Source organism: Amblyomma americanum, chromosome 7 (assembly GCF_052857255.1).
Source record: "Amblyomma americanum isolate KBUSLIRL-KWMA chromosome 7, ASM5285725v1, whole genome shotgun sequence".
Taxonomy (NCBI): domain Eukaryota; kingdom Metazoa; phylum Arthropoda; class Arachnida; order Ixodida; family Ixodidae; genus Amblyomma; species Amblyomma americanum.
Window position 1 is genome coordinate 108,467,147 of NC_135503.1, and position 19,657 is coordinate 108,486,803.

General features: G+C 47.2%; 1 protein-coding gene across 1 annotated transcript in view; it reads left to right on the forward strand.

Moving 5' to 3' along the window:
- Window positions 1-19,402, forward strand: part of dsf (nuclear receptor dissatisfaction) — a 57,475-nt gene extending 38,073 nt beyond the window's left edge. The window contains exons 5-8 of the mRNA XM_077630111.1: window positions 8,391-8,739; window positions 11,404-11,716; window positions 15,875-16,166; window positions 18,603-19,402. Of these exons, the coding sequence (XP_077486237.1) occupies window positions 8,391-8,739; window positions 11,404-11,716; window positions 15,875-16,166; window positions 18,603-18,853 (1,205 nt within the window). The 3' untranslated portion in view covers window positions 18,854-19,402. The remainder of the gene's footprint in view (window positions 1-8,390; window positions 8,740-11,403; window positions 11,717-15,874; window positions 16,167-18,602) is intronic.
- Window positions 19,403-19,657: the final 255 nt, after the last annotated feature.

Consider the following 19,657-nt stretch of genomic DNA (forward strand, 5'->3'; position numbering starts at 1 on the left):
CATTTCTTTGCCCCACGAGTTAAGAAGACACGACGAGAGGTGGAACAGACCTCAGGAAGAGCCGCTGCAGCCGCCGAGCCCGGGTGATGAGACGAACATCGGCATTTCTACGTCCCGCCCGCGGCGCTCGAGACATGCCTTATCACGTTGGTTACCGGACGGTTAAAAGTGAAGGGCGCAGCGCAAAAAATAATTTGCTCACATCTGGCAGTAAAGATGAAGGTTACAGCGTAACCTGCAAATTCATACCCAGCAATTCTAGACAAAGGCATTTTTCAACAGGAGAGAGTTGTATGGACGCAATCTTTCATTTATTGCAAGATTTCACTATAAGACTCAATATATCCTTAGATCTCCCCTCGCCAGGCTCGCATTTTTTGCTATTAGAGTTTTGTTACCGTCAAAAACATTTCCTATTGGGTTTGTGTGGCATCCAACTGCTGGATGCGAGCGATGGAAAGATTTTGCTACGCATCTAAAGAATGAACCATTACCATCAAATATTTTATAAGAGTACCGTACAATATTCAATATTCAAAAAATATTTGTTGAAGATCACTCCACATGCCTCGCGGGCGATGGTAAAAATGAAGGTTACAACGTAACCTCTGAGTTAACAGCAGCTGACGGTCAAAGAGAACGCTGCAATGTTACACGTAAAAGGTCGGAGGTATAATGTTTCCAAATATAGTGCTGCACAAAAAACTAAAAATATACGCCTCTTGTAAGGGCTACCAGGATACGAAGGTACCGATTTTCTTCAATGCTAAACTGTCCCCAGAAGCTTCTAGCTTAAAGTTCGCTATGCGCAATACCATTGAGCGTGGCACGTTTCGAACTCGCCAATAAACTTTGCAACGTCCGAACTTGTACTTGTCATATTTTAGTTTTCGTATAGCGCAGCTTACAAGGTGCCTTTTAACTCCCCAAAAATTCTATTTCCAACTCTTCTTGTTCCGTACAGTACTCGCCTGATCTCTCCGGCTTTGAGCGCATGCCTGCCGTGTACAAGCACATGCTTTTTCCACGACACTTTTAGTCTGCCAATGCTGGCTCACATCATGCGCCTCACTTTCGAGTGCGACGCTTTCTTTTCTCCTCCCCTGTCTTACCCTTCCACTCCCACTCTACCCTTTTCGTGTCCCTTCTTGGCGTCACGATCGCGCGCCAAAGCCTTCCAACTCGCGTAGCGTCGTCCCTGTTGACACAAGCGTCGTCGACGACGAAGGGCTTCGCGCTCCGGGTCGCGGACGGCGGCGCGGCTTCGGGAGCGCTAAGTGCCGTTGCCATGGTTTCCTGGCCTCGCCGAGGCGAGAAGCCTCGACACCGCCGGCGCTCGCGAGCGCCTCGCTTGAGTCCAAGTCAAACAACGTGCGGCGGAAAGCTCGCTTTTTCACTCTGCTGTCGCCGTCGTCTTCGCCTGCCTGCCCACTCCTCTCCGTCGGGTCTCGCCACTCTCTCCCTGCCCTCTTCGTCGCTAGAGCCCCCGATCTCCGAGTCCTTGTCTTCACTACACCGGCTCCTTACCAATCCCATCTAACCTCTGCGCTCCCAGCACGTATCCTCCTCTCCCGCATCCCCACGCCGTCCCTTCCTTCCCCGTTTCCCGCAGCACTCTGTCGACACGGTGGGCCGTGCACGGCATCTTTCCCCAGGAATGGAAGGCTCAGTTATTTTGAGACGCGATGCTTCCAAGAGAGTTGCCGCCTTGCTCCCCGTGTCAGGTGTCATGAAAGTTGCAGCTATTGAAAAGCAGAGAAGCAATGTTGTACCGCTGACGCGGCTGCGGTCTGTTCTGCGCTTTCACGTTTCGTGAGTAGACTCAGGCATGTGTGACTGTTTTCGTCGGTCCATTCGCGCATGTGTCATCTCCGCATTCACTTGTACCGAGCATGAAGCCTAGCCTATATTTCCAGATGTCATTAAAGCCAATACCTATGCCTCCCTTCATTACACTGAGAAATGTGCGTCATTTGCGTTCTCGTTGAGCAAAGAACGTCTGATGTTTGCGGAATTCATATCTCGTTTGGTGGCAGGCTGTAAATGAAATATTACGAAATAGATGGTTGTGTAGGTGGATTAAGCGGGGCATCGCTGAGGTTGTGTAGGTGGATTAAGCGGGGCATCGCTGTCTATAAGCTCGGATTAAGCATAAAAAACAGCCTATTTTTGTCTATTCGAACTATTAAAGCATGATTCAAGCGATAACAGGAACTCTTGCTAGAATGATGCATTCGTAACATAATGCTGCTGATCGGCCAACATACTAATGAATTTCGCACAGGTAGCTGTTTCTGCACGGCTGTGATTTAGTTTTCTAATGCTGTGTATACGACTATATATATATATATATATTATATATATATATATATATATATATATTATATATATATATATATATATAGTATATATATATATAGTATATATATTATATATATATATATATATGTAGTGGTATGTTGTGTGTGTGTGTGTGTGTGTGTGTGTGCGTGGTGTGTGTGCTGTGCGTGCGTGTGTGTGTGTGTGTCGTGTGTGTGTGTGTGTGTGTGTGTGTGTGTGTGTGTGTGTGTGTGTGTGTGTGTGTGTGTGTCTGTGTGTGTGTGTGTGTGTGTGTGTGTGTGTGTGTGTGTGTGTGTGTGTGTGTGTGTGTGTGTGTGTGTGTGTGTGTGTGTGTGTGTGTGTGTGTGTGTGTGTGTGTGTGTGTGTGTGTGTGTGTGTGTGTGTGTGTGTGTGTGTGTGTGTGTGTGTGTGTGTGTGTGTGTGTGTGTGTGTGTGTTTAAACGTGAACGGCATAAAGAAGGACGATCGATCTCCTTTTATTAAGGCCAAAATGCCCGAGGCACAACATCTGTCTTCAATCTGTTAAGGTCAGAATATTTGTAAAAATTTCCAATTTTTGTTGTGTTCTTGCTTGGAGTGACGCATGTCTACTAGTTGCGAGTAAACAATAGCGCTCTGAAGGCGGTTTTCTGTGCATTACTCAACAAACCCCCCCGCATGTATGTTATTGGCTTTACCATTAAACAAAATGGTAGCGGTCGATAAGCGCAGAGTGGGTTTGGAGATGAATCTAATAAAGTGTACTTTTCAGTCGTAACCAATAGAAAATATATGAAAAAAAGCCACGATTCTAGAAATGCAATGAGAGAGCTTACCTTAGTGACACATGCGTGAGAGAAACGCTTTAAAGTGGTGACGTCTACAAAGAGAGAAAATAAAAAAGTTACAGCAGTTATTGCTCCCTATCTCGGAAAACTGCGACTCTGCCTTTATACTCCTGTAAAAAATTACTTCTTAAACGTTACTTTTTGTGTGACCTGCATACCTCTCAATACTACCTCTACTGCCATTCATTTTGTATGCGAACTTGGTGCTTTCAAAGGAATGAAGTAAACCGGTTTATTTTTGTCTAACATACTGCGCTCATGTTTATTCAACGTAGCAATTTGTAGTTATTTTGATTTTTTATTTCGCGTAGGGGTATAAACGCTGTTTTCGAATTCAAAGCTTCCAATTTACCGTGATTCGTAACGGTCACACTTTTTCCTTGCGCATACATCTGCATCACACACGGCGCAGATAAGTAGAGAGATTGCAAAGGTAAAGAACGAACTTCTGCCTTTTGTATCGAAAAGTGCAGTTCGGAAAAGCCCACGCATTGTAGTCTTCGTTAGTCTGTCCGAGGTGAGCAGCAGCTTAAGGAAATGTCAGTGAAGGAATTAACAGTTGCGACAGGGTTGGATACTAGAGGAGTATTTTGTTTATTGTTTTCTCTTTGTGCCGCAATCTCAATCACATTTGATCTCCTGTCGCTGTCTTTATAACCTGCACAGTACAAGGAGGTTGGGGATGAAGGTTACTATCTGCGCTGCCTGTTCTGAAGCGAAAAGCTTCACTACGCGGGTCAGAGCCGAGCTTCGCGTGAGCCGAACTGGTGAGTTATGCGCACGCGTGAAAACGAGTGACGTCACGCGCCGCGCAGGTGGTCGCTCCTCGCCGCTTGCCGCAGCCGTCGCCTGACCTTTCGGCGCAGCCGCGCGCTACTGCACATGTGCGTCATGTGCATGCGCAAGGAGGCTATCTAATGCGCTTGCCAGAGAATAGGCGTGCGCACCCGACATGGAAGGGAAGGAGAGTGCGGCTGCTGCTAGACTGCGCAGAAAAGCTGGGAAACTAAATTCGTCCGATCCAGAAGTACTCGCTTGGGAGTTGGCTGCACAACAGCGAAAAAATGACAAAGCCGAAGCTAAACGTGCAGCCAAAACGCCTGAACAACGGGAAATACGCCTTGCTAAAGGACGTCGGAAAGAAGCCGAAAAGCGTGTCTTGGCCGCATCTTCAGCCAGCAGCAGCCAAGCGAGTGAGGAAGAGGAAACAAGAGAGTCAGAAGAGGAAAATCCCAAGACTCGCCGTTACAACGACCACGTGGTACGACTTAGTGAAAGTGCGAGTGCGACTAGGTGTTCCACTCTCGACGTATTCCTGTGTATACAATACCAGCTAAGCTACGAAGCATAACCATGACGTCAAACCAAGCATAAGTGAAGCTTTTCGCTTGTATATGCAGGCTTAACCAGAGCTAAGCCACTGCTTAATTTTTTGTAACCTGCACAGTACTGCCGGAAGCCTAGGCCTAACAAGACGCTGCGATTCAAGACTCCAACGAAGACTTGCAATCCGAAGTGCAAGACGTCTCGCCCCTCCTCCAGCAAGCCGCGTTGCCATGGTTCCCGTGTGATCTCGTTGAGGGTCGAGTCAGCGCTGAGTCTCGAACGTCGCCCGCCGGTGAGCGGCGAGAGCTCGCGCTAAGTCCAGGTCAAACAGACCGCGTTCGCTCCCCGTCGTCACTCCCGCGGGGCTCGAGTGGAACGCGAGCCAAGAGCGTGCCCTGACATCACTCCCGCGGGCTTACGCGCTCGTCGAAAGGGCGGGATTTCGCTATCTTTCAAGTGGCGCGCACGGAAACGCGCCAGCATAGTCGGGGATCTGTTGCGAGCGATGGCTGACGCGGGTTCACGCACCGTGCGTTTGGTGAGCTTCGTCGTGCACAAGATAAAGCCGTAAGATGTGCCCTCGCTTCCAACGAGACTGGAAACTAAGGCAGCACAAGCGGCAGATCTAACTATGCAAGGTGGCGGCCATGTCCTATCTTCTGGTGGCTGCTCTCGCAGCAAATCAGCTTTCGGCACCGAATCACTTCGATGTTTTTAAGGCATCGTCCACTTCAGCTTTGCAAAGCCGGTGGTTTAATTTCACGTTCTTGCGTAATGACTAGGGGTGTGCGGACATTCGTAGTTTTGTAATTACGAAGCGAATACCCGCTATTCGACTCACCGAACGAATGAAGTATTGCATTAGCAATTCTTTCAAGGGAGGTAGTTCGTCGTAGGTCATAGAATATGGGTGCGCTAACAATATTACAGAAGGGGCGACACAGGACGACAAGCGCGTAGGGGTACGCTTGTAGTGTTCTGTCGTCCCTTCTGGTTTGGTTTGGTTTATAGGGGTTTAACGTCCCAAATCGACTCAGGCTATCAGGGACGCCGTACTGAAGGGCTCCGGAAATTTCGACAACCTGGGGTTCTTTAACGTGCACTGACATCGCACAGTACACGGGCCCCTGGAATTTCGCCTCCATAGAAATTCGACCGCCGCGGCCGGGATTGAACCCGCGTCTTTCGGGCCAGCAGCCGAGCGCCATAACCACTCAGCCACCGCGGCGGCTCGAACCTTATATAGTAGAGTTCGCCCACCTTTTTAGTAAAAAAAAAATGCATGCTCAGAATTATTCCAAACGATTGAGTATGTTCTTGGCTTTACAGTTTTATGTGGTTTGACGTCCCAAAGAGACTCAGACTATGAGGGACGCCGTAGTGGAGGGCTCCGGAAAATTTCGACCCCCCCGGATTTCTTTAACGTGCACTGACAACGCGCAGTACATGTGCTTCTAGAATTTCCTTCTGCACCCAAATTCGACCGCAGTGGCCGGGATCGAACCAGCGGGTTTCTGTTCAAGAGCTCAGCGCCAGAACTAGTCAGCCACACCGGCGGATCAAATTTTTAACTAAATTTTCTGATAGGCTTTGAGCAACTGGCACGAATTTTGAATAGAGCACGATATATACGGTATTCTTTCTAAACAAAGCCTACTGGAACGCCGCAAAGTTTACTCCGCGACCGGCGTGCGTAAGATGGGGGGGGGGGGGGGGGGGGGGGGGGGGTTGAGCGCTACGGTACGGACCATTCTTGTGGCCTCACTCGTACATGATATTCAAAAGTGGCATGCAGTCTTGACGCAGGCTTGACGCCAGACTTCAGAATCCAGGAATCATACGTAGCTCGCGTCCCTCCAGTCTGTTAAATGTGGCGCCGTTTTCTCACTGTCGTCAGCAGTAGCAAAAGGTAAATATCTGCCACATTAAAATGAGGGTCATAGAAATAAAATATTGACTTTGCGTTGCGCACCTCCTATAGTCGCGATTAATGTTGCATCCTTTGACAACTATAGCTATAGTGCCGTACCGGAGTGCTTCCTCAGAGCTGTCACAGCTCCTTTCTGCAATTATGCGCTTCTTAGAAATATTCCTACAATTAGAGAATACTCGTAAAAATATACGCTTCGTGTTCCATCCGTTTAAATTCTGTCACTCTTCGATTCGTATGCCATTCGATTTTGAGAAATACTATTCGCGCACCACTAATAATGACTCATATATTAAGCAGCAATGCTAGCTTTTACACTGCAGTTTCATCGCAATGCTTTGCAGACATACAGGCGCAGCCATTGTAAAAAAAACGCTAGATATGCTTCCTCAGCAGCCCACGACTGCTCCAATTTCTATTTTGCAGGCCATATTTAAAACTTGCTCTCTATTAAGCATTGCTCGTTGACCATACTGCTGGCACTGATGCGATATATCGTCGAGTGCCCTCCAGTTCGAGCTTGTAACCTGAATTAATGGAAGTCGAATGTTTTTTTTTCATACTGGTCATAATAAAAATAAGCTTAGAGAATTTCTTGTAAGATGGAAACGTAAAATGTATTTGACATCATTCTTTTATTGGGTTCTATGTGGTGTAGCAGAGTAGCTTCTATGTCTGTAGTGCATGACTTGAGGCCCTCCAAGCATTTCAGGGGTGGATCTATGTATCCGATCACAATATACCTCCGCATTTTTGCAGCATATGTACAGTCGCTTGATGGCTGGCGCCTTTCGAACGAAGCAAATATCCGCGCCACAAATTTGTTTCGTGATAAAAAGGGAGGACCGAATCTAGGAGGCCAGCCTAGTTATCCCTGCTGTCTTCAGGCACGCGCTGGACTCAGAGCCACACGTGCGAGTGATTTTTTACTTGAATAAAAATTGTTCCCCCCTCTCTCGCTAAACCGTGAACCACTCCCTTCACGACGAATCTTCTTTCGTTTCCTGTGAGTGCCTCGCGCTGACAAAGCACAAATTGTTCATTACAATTTCTGCCGACAGAGTTTACGCGCGAAATTATGGAGTTGGTTTAAGTCTCGCATATCAATTTCACCCGCTACCAAGACTATATATACTCACACCAGTCTGTTCGTAATAGAACTCTATCATAGATAGAAGCAGGAACTTTAACCAAAAATTTTTTTTGTGACTAAAACAAATTATAATTGCCGCGCATCCCATCAGTGCCATGAAGTAAGGGTTGATGAAGCTAGTGATGGCACACAGAGGAAGCATACCCAACCATTATTGGCGAAAGGATTTTTGAGCGGGAAACCGTTTAGGGAGTAATGTTTTAAAATAGCGTTAGATTCCACTATAACAATCAATATATCCGCCGATAACCCGATGGCAGTCTTCAATTTTTTTTCTCTATCAACTTTTTTGCTATCGTCAAAAGCGTTCCTCACTGGTTTTCTATGGCAGTGTTTACTCTTCTATGCGATCGATGGAAACACTGTAAAAGAAAGATTTTGCTAGATATCAGAATAATGTACCATTACCTGCAATATTTCTATAACCGTATCTTAAAATTTTCCGATTTTCGAAATTTTTATCCGAGAATGTTGAAAATAGGCACCGTACAGCAAAGCACTATGAATTATTTTCGACCAGCTGGAGTCCCATGACCTACTTAAAATTCGCAAAGCACACGGGAGTTGTTCCATTTGACCTCCATCCAAAGGTGGCATCTGCGGCCGGATTCCAACCCTGCCATTTCGTGCTCAGCGACTTCACTCCACAACTACTCAGCATTATTGGGCGACAGGCGTTCATACATTCCTATTTTCGGAGACAACGCGCACTTAGCCTTACCAAACTGAACAATGGTTCTCTCCAACCTGATTAGTGACGCTGACAACGAGACCACCGGTCGGCTCACCGCTCGCGCGCCACCCTTCTCTTCAGCAGTGCAACACGAGCGTGGGCCCAGGAAGCCCAAGCTCAAGGAGGCGGGGGGACCCGGCGACCAGGGCGGCCACGGACAGAAGGCGCCGCACCCGACAGCCGGCGGCCTTCTCCTGTCCGGCCTGTCCTTCCCGCCTCCGGGCAAGCCGCCGCCTCCACAGCCGCCCATGTCGGGCCACTTCGACCCTTCGGCGGCTGCCATGGCGGCCGCACTGTCCTCTTCGCCGAACGACGGAGGGCCGCCTTCTTCGCCCCTCTTCCCCAAGGACGGACTCATCGGCTCCGCGGGCCTCCTGCAGATGCTGCTCAACGCGGAACGCTCACAGGAGATAATATGGAACAGCGTGAGGTGAGCGCCAGGGCCCATTTCTGTTGCCTTTCCTCTTGGAAACGAGCTTGTTATGCACGGTGGAAAAAAGCGCATGAAGGCGACGACAGGACGAAGTCCCACAAGGACGAGCACTATCGTCCTGTCGTCGTCTTCAAGCGCTTTTTTCTGCAATGCACATTAACCAACTCGTTCAACTTTCTGCTCTAAGAAGCTCGTTATGCTTGTACGATGCATGTTCCCTGGAAGGAACTATAGCGCCGTTACTTGGCGGTCCTTCGTAATAGAGGGCTGTTGCCTTCGCTTTCGCATTTACTGCACCGCAGCCTTCGCCAAAAGCGGTGGTACGTGGAAGTTCTCGATAGGCTTGTGCACTGTCGTTTAGGGCTAAGGTTCTCCTAACGCTAACAGAATTTCGCCTGTAGCACGGGCCGCGAAATCTGCAGCTCATAGGTTCGGATCACGCTGGCGATATGTGGTTTGTTTCTTCATCTCTAATCAATTGTCTTTCAGCCATAAAATAATCACGCAGTTAAATTCCCGTTTATCAACACCACAGATTAAAAAAAGGATAGAAAACATTTTCCTACGGCCTCCTTGGTTTCGGTGACTTTTGGCTCCCTTCATATTTCTAACACAATACAACGAAGACAAGAAGTAAAGTCGGTACCACGTAAGCCCATCGCAGCCTGTTCCCTGAGTGAGATGTTTCAATATACTTCTTCTATCTCTGTCAATAAAATGTGGCCCTTTTATGGCAGTATGGCAGACATCAGCAAATCGGATGCCAAATATGCGCTAAGGTTTCCGCAATAAAGCGTGGTACTTCAAATTCTTACCTCCTCGTCAACCGCAATACCTTGAAGTACGATAACAAAGACATCGGCCACTCACGGATGCTTTTAGCTTGCGTACAGCGCTTGGAATTGGCCTCCTCTCTTATGACGCATCTTTCAGCTAGCCAACTCCAGCACAATCTCTCGAGATCTCTGAGGTGGTTTTTTACAGCGTGCCTTTGAACTTGGATTCCGTGATCCGGCGCGGCGTTGTCCGACATGTGATGCTATATGGTTATGAATTTCGAAACCTTTATATTTATAGTTCTCTTTGTCTTGCACTAAATTCTGTGCCTATTGCTCTCGCAGCCCAGGCCGTACAAGATATTTTTTTTTGGAGGGGGGGGGGGGGAGGGGGGGGGGGGGAAGCAGCCTCCGGCTGAGTTCTTGCACGCTCAGTAGTAGCCACTGGTCAACGTCATGGAACAGTAAGCGAATGCTTTTGTTTTTCTCTTTAAGCTTTGAATAGTGCCTCAAGGCACCGAAAGGATGAACTAGTATGTGAATGGTAAGTTAATATAGTTCAGATGAAACAATAATCGTGTTGGTTTGTGCAAGAAGCATAGAATTTTTTGTACTTAGTGAGAACAAGTCGAGGAGCAAAAGGAGCCTAAATGTTAGCGGTTCTTGGACATATGAAAGGCAACATCAAATAACCAAGCAAATTCCAGGGATCTCAGGAATACAACTTTAATAGATTTTCAAGTGAAATAAGACGAATGCATAATATCAAGGCAAAACGCCCCTCCCCCCCCCCCCCCACACACACACACAGACACACAATTTCATAATACTTTCTAACCAGTTTAAGGCTACCAGCGATCTGTGAATAGCAAGTATTAGAAGTGACAAGCAAGCTTCTGAAATTTATTGAATAATCGGAACGCACTCGGCAAAAAGGCTGCAGTTGACTAACATGCGCAAAGCACCGCTTACCATCGGGATAGCGCGGGTGGACGTCTCAAGTTTAGCGAGGTGCAAATTTATCTAGACCAATTATAATCAGCGATGTTCTTTTGAACGCGCGAAGGTAGTGCTGGGATAATGTGAATCGATTTTGAACTATAGCCGCTCGCGTTCAGACGGAAGTAATTTTGCAGTGCATACTTGCCATGACACGCTAGTAATTAACTGTGCTGCTGTGTCCTTGATTCGCATCACGATGACGGGCAACGCTGCCGATCTGCGGGACCGTCCATCAGTTCATCTTCAACAATAGTGCTGTGAGCACGGCATGCCCGGCAAGTGCCACTATAGTCACACCATGGTCGCAGGATGTTACAAGTTGGCTTATTTTATGAGCATCATGGCTTCCTCTCGCCTCTTTTCGTGGACAGAAATGAAAGCGCATTGTTACTGCAGTCACGTGACCAGTTTGTATAGGCGGATAAGGCTGCGGCGCGATGTCGGCTTTTGCTTGCCAAAATTTGACATTTACGCCAAACCACGAAATACTGGAGCAGCATTGGCTCATCGAAGGGCTTTCCTATCCGTCGCTCGCGCTTGTCGTTTGAGTGCATTCTTCAAGAAGCGCTGTTCAGGACTCGCGCCCGATAACCATTTACATACTCGGGCAGGAGGGCGACGCACTGCTGCCAACGACTCAGGCAACGCCACGCCTTATATACTTGGGTATGACGTCATCATCAAGTGATGTGCGACTCTATAGCGCTCCTTCCGTCACTGACTGTCTTTCGACGGCGCGATTGCAGCGCACTCATGGCGGCGGCTCCCGGAAACTCAAAACACCCGCGTCGACGCGCTCTTGCGCGCTGTGAAGCACGACAACGCGAAGGTAGCACAAACAGCTATCGCTGCAAAGCACACTGAAACAATGATACCCGCGCAGGATGGGACAGGGCAGTGGTGGCGGCGCCGGAGGGAACAACGCTTTCGGCCCACCGTCCGGCCTGTCGGCCAAGCTAGGAGCCGAGGGCGGTCTGTCGGCCTTCTCGCTACTCTCGTCCAGCCCGCACCCGTACGGATCGCTGGAGGAAGCCACTCTTCGGCAGCGACTGCAGGCATCCGGGAGTACGCAGTCGTGTCTCTGGGGCAGCACCGGTGGAGGGTCCGTGCAGGAGGTCACGGCCAGGTTGCTGTTCATGGTCATCCGCTGGGTGAAGTGCTTGCCCACCTTCCAGACTCTTTCCAAGGGCGATCAGGTTTGTACGGTTCTGAGCTGATCCCCGCTGTGTCGTCGCGTTATGCTTTGCCGTGCATATTCCAACCAAATACACACGTGAATGAACCTGTGGGTTGTGGCGTTAACAAAGTGCGGGCGGATAGTAGAGCGTTGAAGTCGATATATTCCCAAGGTCTTCACGGGATGGCTTCAGAAACGAAACCGGTTGAACATAAAACACACGCATTTAATTTTTCTTCTTAAAATTTTCTAGCCAAAAGTTTCACATCTGCTGCTCCTTTTTCCTACGAAGAAGCGGCACTGAAGAGTAAAGGTCATATGTTTCAATAGTGGATTCAGGGAATTCACAGAAGTTTGCTTCTTGCCCAGAGTGATATTCCGACACAGAATAAGACCGAGCGGGAATGCATTGACGGGATAGCAAAATGCTCACGGGAAGCCCATTAAAATATAACAATGTCATCTCTGATCCAATATTAGGCGATGTAATATGAACGGAAATTTCTTGACGTGCGTAAGCGCTGCTAAAGCTGCGCCGCTAATAAGCATGCTTATTAAAGCGGAAACAGAGTCGGCACGGAAGAAAGGAAATGGTTAGCGACGATCGCTTCCGGCCTCGCCGTAGTCTGATTATAGAAACGGTCATGAAGGCGCGAATAAAGCGGGCGGGAGACAGCACTCGAACCAATTTACGTTTTCTGTCTCTAAAAAGTTCTGACGCCAATGAAATTTTTTGCGCACCTCGTCGAAGACTTATGAATGCTGAGCTCCTCACCGTAGTTGGGACATGTGAAAGACATAGTAAGTTCTTTTGGTCCAAACTTTGTACGTTGTACCAAAGGAACTGTCTAAGCGTCGACGCCATTTATACATCGATTGAAGCCTAATATAGCAGGCGTTTTAGAGAGCACTTTTTAAAATTCCTAAATGTTGCATGGTAGAAGTAGGAAATACTTTCAGGAATTCACTGCCAGCCGCCGCTGACGCATTTTTTAATGAAAATAATCGTGATTTAATAAATAATTAAGTAAAAACAACTTTTTAATCACCACGGTCTGGCGCCCAGCGCCAATACTGAGTTCGTAGCGCACACTAGAAGATGTCGTGTCAGTTGGCGAAACGAAAAAAAAAATTTTTCTAAAGCCCTGAACCAAGATTACATCCGCTGATTTTTTCCGCGCACGACCAAAACTGTATTCAGGAGGAGCGCAGAAATCACGGTGAAAACGCCACTTCCGCTGGTGATATGCTGCAGTTGCTACAGCACCGAGTTCGGACTGCGTGCTCTACGATGGCCTGCACATCTTTTGCTTTGTCGCTAGGTGCAGCCAAAAGGATAGTGATTGCCAACTAAGTCACAGAAGAGAGTTTATACCGTGGTCAAATAAAGTGTAGGCAGTTAGAATCTGGCGCCGATGTCATTAAAGTAGAATATACTAGAATTATCATATCTTGCATCGAGCAACACCACTGTCAATAGAATAAAAGAACCTTTGCGCAAAAGCTCCAAGTGGGCTTGCATGGCGCCACCGGGCAGCTGAGGTAATCTCAGCGACGCATCAATTACGCTTTGGCCAAAGCAAAGAACAAACAAACATACAATGCATCAATATAAACATGCCAGATTTTCAGAGAGCATTGCAAGTCATCTAATTTTTGCACTTCAGCTCTCAGGCTTTTTCTGGAAGTTCAAGAGAACACATCGTCGGCAGTTCATTCAAGATAGAGAGAACATAGTACGGCCTTACTGCTTTGCCGTAGCGATTGCGCATTCTTGGAGTAACATAACAGGTAATTCTTTATCCGCTATCCCAAAAATATTATAACGCAACAGTCAGCCTGAATGGGTCGTCAAAGGAAGAAAAACTGGCTGCTTTGAATACATGGATAGCAGTTTTTTCCTCAGATTTGCAAAGAACACTTTTTGCAGCGTTTTTCAAAACCCTGAATTCCATTTTTCATGTGTTGGAGCGGTTACGAAGCAACACATACCATATCTAGGCGCACTATGCCACAATGACAGCGGGACTAATTTTCTTATAGAAAAAGGCAAAAATGTTTTTAATTTAAAGAGCAAGCATGAAACACTTACGACTTTTTACACGTGTGTGTAATATGCTTTTCGTAGTTAATCGTCGTCTGTAACAGACGGCGTACTGGTTTTATGTGCGCAACAAAATTCTAAACAGTTTTAGGCGTCTGAAACGGTAGAGAAAACCCTGAATATTTCACACTGCGAAAGCATATCTCTTGGGGTGAGTTAAGAAATGATCGAAGTGATGCAGTACGCCATATATTCGAAGTGTGCAACATTTCTTCTCTAACACAACCGACCACGCTGTACTCATTCCCCATAGCTTCAACAGTCGAGATTTTCTGCTATTGATTTGAATTAAATTAGAAGCAAACCAGTCACAAACTCAATTAGCGTCATCTCGAATGTCACCACAGACACGAGAAAAATCATTATTGGTCGATAGGAGCAAAGTGTCCTCAGCGTAAAAATAAATTTCTGACAATTTTTCATAGTCACATAAATAACTGAATTTTATGTTTATAAATGTAAGCTTAAGAACAACACGTCACCAGCGGACATTGCTTCGAGACTGAGCTTTCTTCGAGCCGCATGCGCTCAATTTCTGTTTCGTGTGGAAAAAAAAAAGACACAGGATTTCTTCTTGGTTTAGGGCGCTATGTTCTGACATCGTCTTATCTGTTATGACACCCTTATATCTCTTTTGACATCGTCTTCTTTGTAGCTACGATCTCAACTTTTTCGAATATTTGCTGTATGGCAAAACTTCGCAGTGTTTCCTAATTCACTCAAGGAGACGTGTTCGCGCAGTGTGAAATGTTCGGGGTTTTCTGCAAAGGTTATTTTTGAAATTTCTTTAGTATAGTTGCATGCCTCGGCGAACAGTACGGGTTCTGTTACTCCTTCGGTACTTATGGTATTGATTCATGTTCACTAACGTGAATAAAACAGCGGACAGAGGCAGAGAAACAGACTGGACACACGCTAGTGTGTCCCGTCTGTTCTAGCGTGTGTTCAGTCAGTTTCTCTGTCTGTCTCCGCTGTTTTTTTTCGCGCAAGCTAACATGTCGCAGCCGCTGTCCCAGCCCCAACTAGCCCAACTTTCTTGTTTAATCGCCATGATATTGATTGAGGCGCTAGCAACAAAATTTACCCTTCGTAATCAGACTTCCAAAGTTTTCAGTGTCAAATATTTACGTTTTCGTGCTTCTCGTGCCGGGCAATTTAAACTATGATCCGGCAGTGTGAATGCAGCTCAAAAAATAGCTTGCTTTACTGCTTAGCTGCATACTTAAGCATAGTTGCCTTGGAAGTTGTCCTTTTAATAGCAGACTCTGTCGTTCTGCTTACAGCGCCAGAACCGATGCATCCTTATAAAGGCGCGATGTTTTCGGAAATACCAAAAACTCCTGTTTTTAGCATCTATTGCGTCTGATGTGCCATTGTTATAGGCTATTTCCTCTTGGCTTCCACAGTACCTGCTCCCAACGTAAAACTGCGTATTTCAGCAGTCATGGCGTTTCTTTATTTTTGGTATTATTTGCAATCTGGACTGTATTGCCGGTAGCTACTATGCTAATAGAGGTAATTCAATCTTTCGGCAACACGAAGCTAAGGCGTGCGTTTCTGTTTCTACTTCGAAAGGATAATTAGCGGAGATTCCTGGATGTATTTTTGGCCATAAAAACATAAGATTACAGTGACTGCTGGTAAAGTCCTTTCCCACTGATTCCTTATCATTCATGGCGTGCGCCAGCCGTGATCACCCTTTCTCATTCACTTTTCTTAATCTGATTTCCACATCTGCCTGTATGCGTTGCTTTTTCTTTCTTTTGGAAGCCACTCGCAGCCCTATTGGACCATCGGTTATCCGTTAACTGCGCTACGTGCAATGCCCTTGATAGATCTTCACGTCATTAAATGAACAGAAAGCAGAAAAACAGAAGAATGCGTAACATGTGAATTGTAACCGAGCACTGCTGACACATACCAAGCCTGCACACACCGGACACTCAGTAAAAGGCGAACAAAGCGATCCGTAGTGCAATGTGTTCTCCTGTTTTTTTCTTTCAGTCTGTGACCCTTGCCTCCCTGTACGCTTTGTGATGCTTTCTAACCAGCCATTGGCCCTCCCCTGCGCAGGTGACCCTCCTGGAGGAGTCGTGGAAGGACCTGTTCCTCCTCTACATGGCCCAGTGGTCGGTGGCTGCGGACATCGTATCCTCGCTGCCTGGCCTCAAGGGTGCCCCGTCGCCCCCCACTGCGCTGCGGCTGCAGCAGCACCAGTCGCCGGCGGACGCCCTGGACGGGGGTCCGTCTCCTCAACACGCGGCCGAGCTGCACTATATCCAGGACGTGATGCGCCGGCTGAGGCAGCTGTCGCCGGACGACACCGAGTGCAGCTGCCTCAAGGCGGTCGTGCTCTTCAAACCAGGTGACTGTCGCTGCTGCTGCATTCCAAGCTGGATGCGCTCCGGATAGGCAGCTTAACGTCACATTCGGCAATATGTGCCCGCGCAGACTGATAATGACAACGTGAATATCTTGAAGTCCATGAAGGTCAGGCGTGCAGAGCATCAAGTAATGCTATTAAGACATAAAGACGGGCTGTGACTACTACACGTGTACTGTAGCAGCTAAGCTATCACTTGCGACAAGCATTACATCTATAGCAAGGCTAAACATGACATGTTTGATGATGTTGCTGCTAATGAGGATTATGAATATGACACTGAAGGTCCAGTAAGGCAGGTTTTGAACATATATAACTACAGCTATGCCCGGATTTATGGCAACACACATGCTTTTCTCATCACTCCCGCGTCCCATCCGTCTCTGGAGCGATCTTCCGGACTGCATCGCCCTGCAGGGTAATCATGACACCTTTCGCAAGCATCTACTCAAGCACTTCATTCATAACGCTTAGCACGTCATTTATATACTCACGATTCATGTAACTTCGTTTTCAGCTGCTTAAGACTATTTCCTCTTTCGTTCTGTTGATGCGCAGCTTTCCTCATGTATGCCTGATATACTCTTTTGCTTTTGTATAGCGTTTTGTGCATTTCCCCTATTTTTGTTACATGACGCATAGTTGTATTTAACCGTTATCTCTTTTTGTGAATTGCGATATCGTATCTGAACTCACCTGTTTTTTGTGTCTTGCTGTACTTTACTATGTTTTTCCGATTTGTAACCTATTTTGCGCAAACTTCTGTATTTGGCCCCCCTTACACAATGCCTCTCCGGAGGCCTGTAAGGCATCTGTAAATAAAATAAAATAAAATAAATTCGTCCTCCTTAATGGCACGCTCGCTGCTGGCCAAACTTTCAGCCTGCTACGCCGCACTAGGATTGCCTTAGCATGATTCAAGTCATCGCAAATACGTGGAGATCCAACCTGAGCTCAAAGCGACGCCTAGGAAGTCGCAGTACCTGCCCACGAATACACCAGTTACAGCATTTGCGTAGGTGTTTGTGCAGCGTGACGCATCCGCCTCCTCTGCGTCAAGTAACCAAGATCTGCACAGGCACTTCATACGCATCTGTGCACATAAGCTCAGCGTTAAAGAGGCAGAGGTTTGCGTTGTGTACCTCGCATGTGTAAGCCTGGACTTTGCACGAATTAGCATAGTGACAGCCAGATAGCGACACGGCCTGGCTGCAACAGCTTTCATAAGAAGGGAAAGGGGCGAAACAGTCGCGATATACTCTTTGATGGGTGGTGTAAGTCAGCTATCCGTTCTTCCTATAGCTTGGGAGAAAAGCGCTGTGTACAACCGCCACAACCAGAAAATTTGTCACCTTGGCAAGTGAAAGCTTTCAACACACTGTTACATGCTGGAGCTGTATCAGCTCCAGCTCTGAAGCTGATGCAGCTCGATGGATAATATTAAAATTGACTTGATTGTCAGGAAATGTTCACTCGCACTTAATTCTAGTGACAGGCCTAAATTGCACAATATTGTCAAGACTTCTAACCAGTCTAGCCGACAAGTTCCTTAGACTACGCAGCAGCAGGCAGAGCTCTTCCATCATGGGAGTTCCGAAACTCCGCTTCAAAATGCGGCTATTCTCTGTTGTCACTCAGCGGAAGTTAACAGAGAGTAGCGCCTTCTGTCGACTAACTGGGCCGTCAGCTATCGGTGGTGCTCTGCAACTTTTTTTCGCTCTGCTTGTGGTTCCAACAGCACTTAGCAGTTCGTCTGAACGACGCCAGTATCGTTCAAGTCAGTTATCATCTCAGTTTTGACCCAATCACGCCACCGTATTTTAGTACATGGCCCATACGGCCCATTTTTACATGGTATTATCAAGAAGCTCAGGCCGCTTTGACAGACCCGAGGCGATGGCTTCGAAACCGATGACCCTGGAGATGGGTGCATGAGGACAGGGGTCTACGGGAAGCCGTCGCTTGGAGCTTGTAAGTTCAACTGAATGAAAGCCCAGCTTTCTTTGCACATAACTTTTGTTAGGCAACAGTAGGATATTGGAAGATGGGAATGTTTGGGGGAATGCATTGCAATGTATTTGAATGTAAGGTGGAAATGGTCTAATGCCTTCAGATGTGTAGCAAAATTCTAATTTTAAAATTCGTCTTGAGTTCGCAGCTAGTCGTTAAGACTGGTATAGAAAACCGATGGGGCACGTTTTTGGCAATAAACAGGAGACAACTGCAAGCGTGCCGAGGGGGAATCTGCCGATGTATAGATTGTTATCGTGAAATCTTACTATGTACTAAAAATAGCGTTCATCAATAACTTCCAATTGAAAAATGCTCTCGTCTAGAATTTCTGGGTGAAATAGATCAATTCTGGTTGTTATGTCTGACAGTCAGCTTGAATGGTTAGCTGTCCTTTTGAACGCGCAGAGACGATCGGACTGTGCGACGTCCACCCAGTGGAGATGCTCCAGGACCAGGCCCAGTGCGTGCTGGGAGATTACATCCGCCACAAGCACCCGCGCCAGCCGACTCGCTTCGGCCGCCTTTTGCTGCTGCTGCCTAGCCTCCGAGCCGTCTCGGCCGCCACTGTGGAGCGGCTCTTCTTCAGGGACACTATTGGCAACATCCCCATTGAGCGCATCCTCGGAGACATGTACAACATGGAAAAGGTTGACTGAAACCTGCCAATTCCAACAGTGTTGCAGGTGCCGCTGGCTGTGGCACCGACAGAAAGCAGTACTTCTGTCTTTGGCGGCATTCAAAGGGCAAACGCGTGCCGTGTCCAACATATCCGTGCGCTGTCGTTAAAGGTCTATAGAGCTCACAAGTCATATGCATCATGACCAGGTGATTGCCGCCAAAAAGCAAACCCCATTTGCATGAAGTGCAAACAAGTCAACTTGAAGATCCAATCTCATGCTCCACAGCTAATAGGGGACAGAAAGGACAGTAAAAAAACACATAATATATGAGTGGGGTGAGTGGCAACGCTAACGAGGAATTAAGGGCAGTATCTTCAGTGACTGCAATGAAGACGATATGTTTCTGTGTTTCGCTATCTGCGCTTGGCGTTTAGTGTTGTGCGTCACCTTGGCAGCCTCAAATTCTGACGCAGGATGAATGCATGGAGCTGCTGGAATTTGCGGTCGAAAGAACAGGATGCGCGCTCAGACGCGCTGAAGCTGTGGAGCACTACCGGCGCCAAAATAAAGAATGAGTGGTCCGTGTCTTGTCGTTATTCTTGTTCCCGAAAAGTGAGACGTCGTGAATAACGCGCCAAGGTATAACCTAAGGGCTCGTGAGGCTACATCTCGCAATCGCTGATGGCGTTTTAGAGGGTAATATTCCTTATTCACAAAATAGCACGCATTTAAACCCTGCCTTATGTTTCCGCCCACATACGTGATGCACATATTTGCACACCTACGTGAACAGATATGGAATGGAATGTTCATGAAACGGTACGACTGCACCTTACTGCT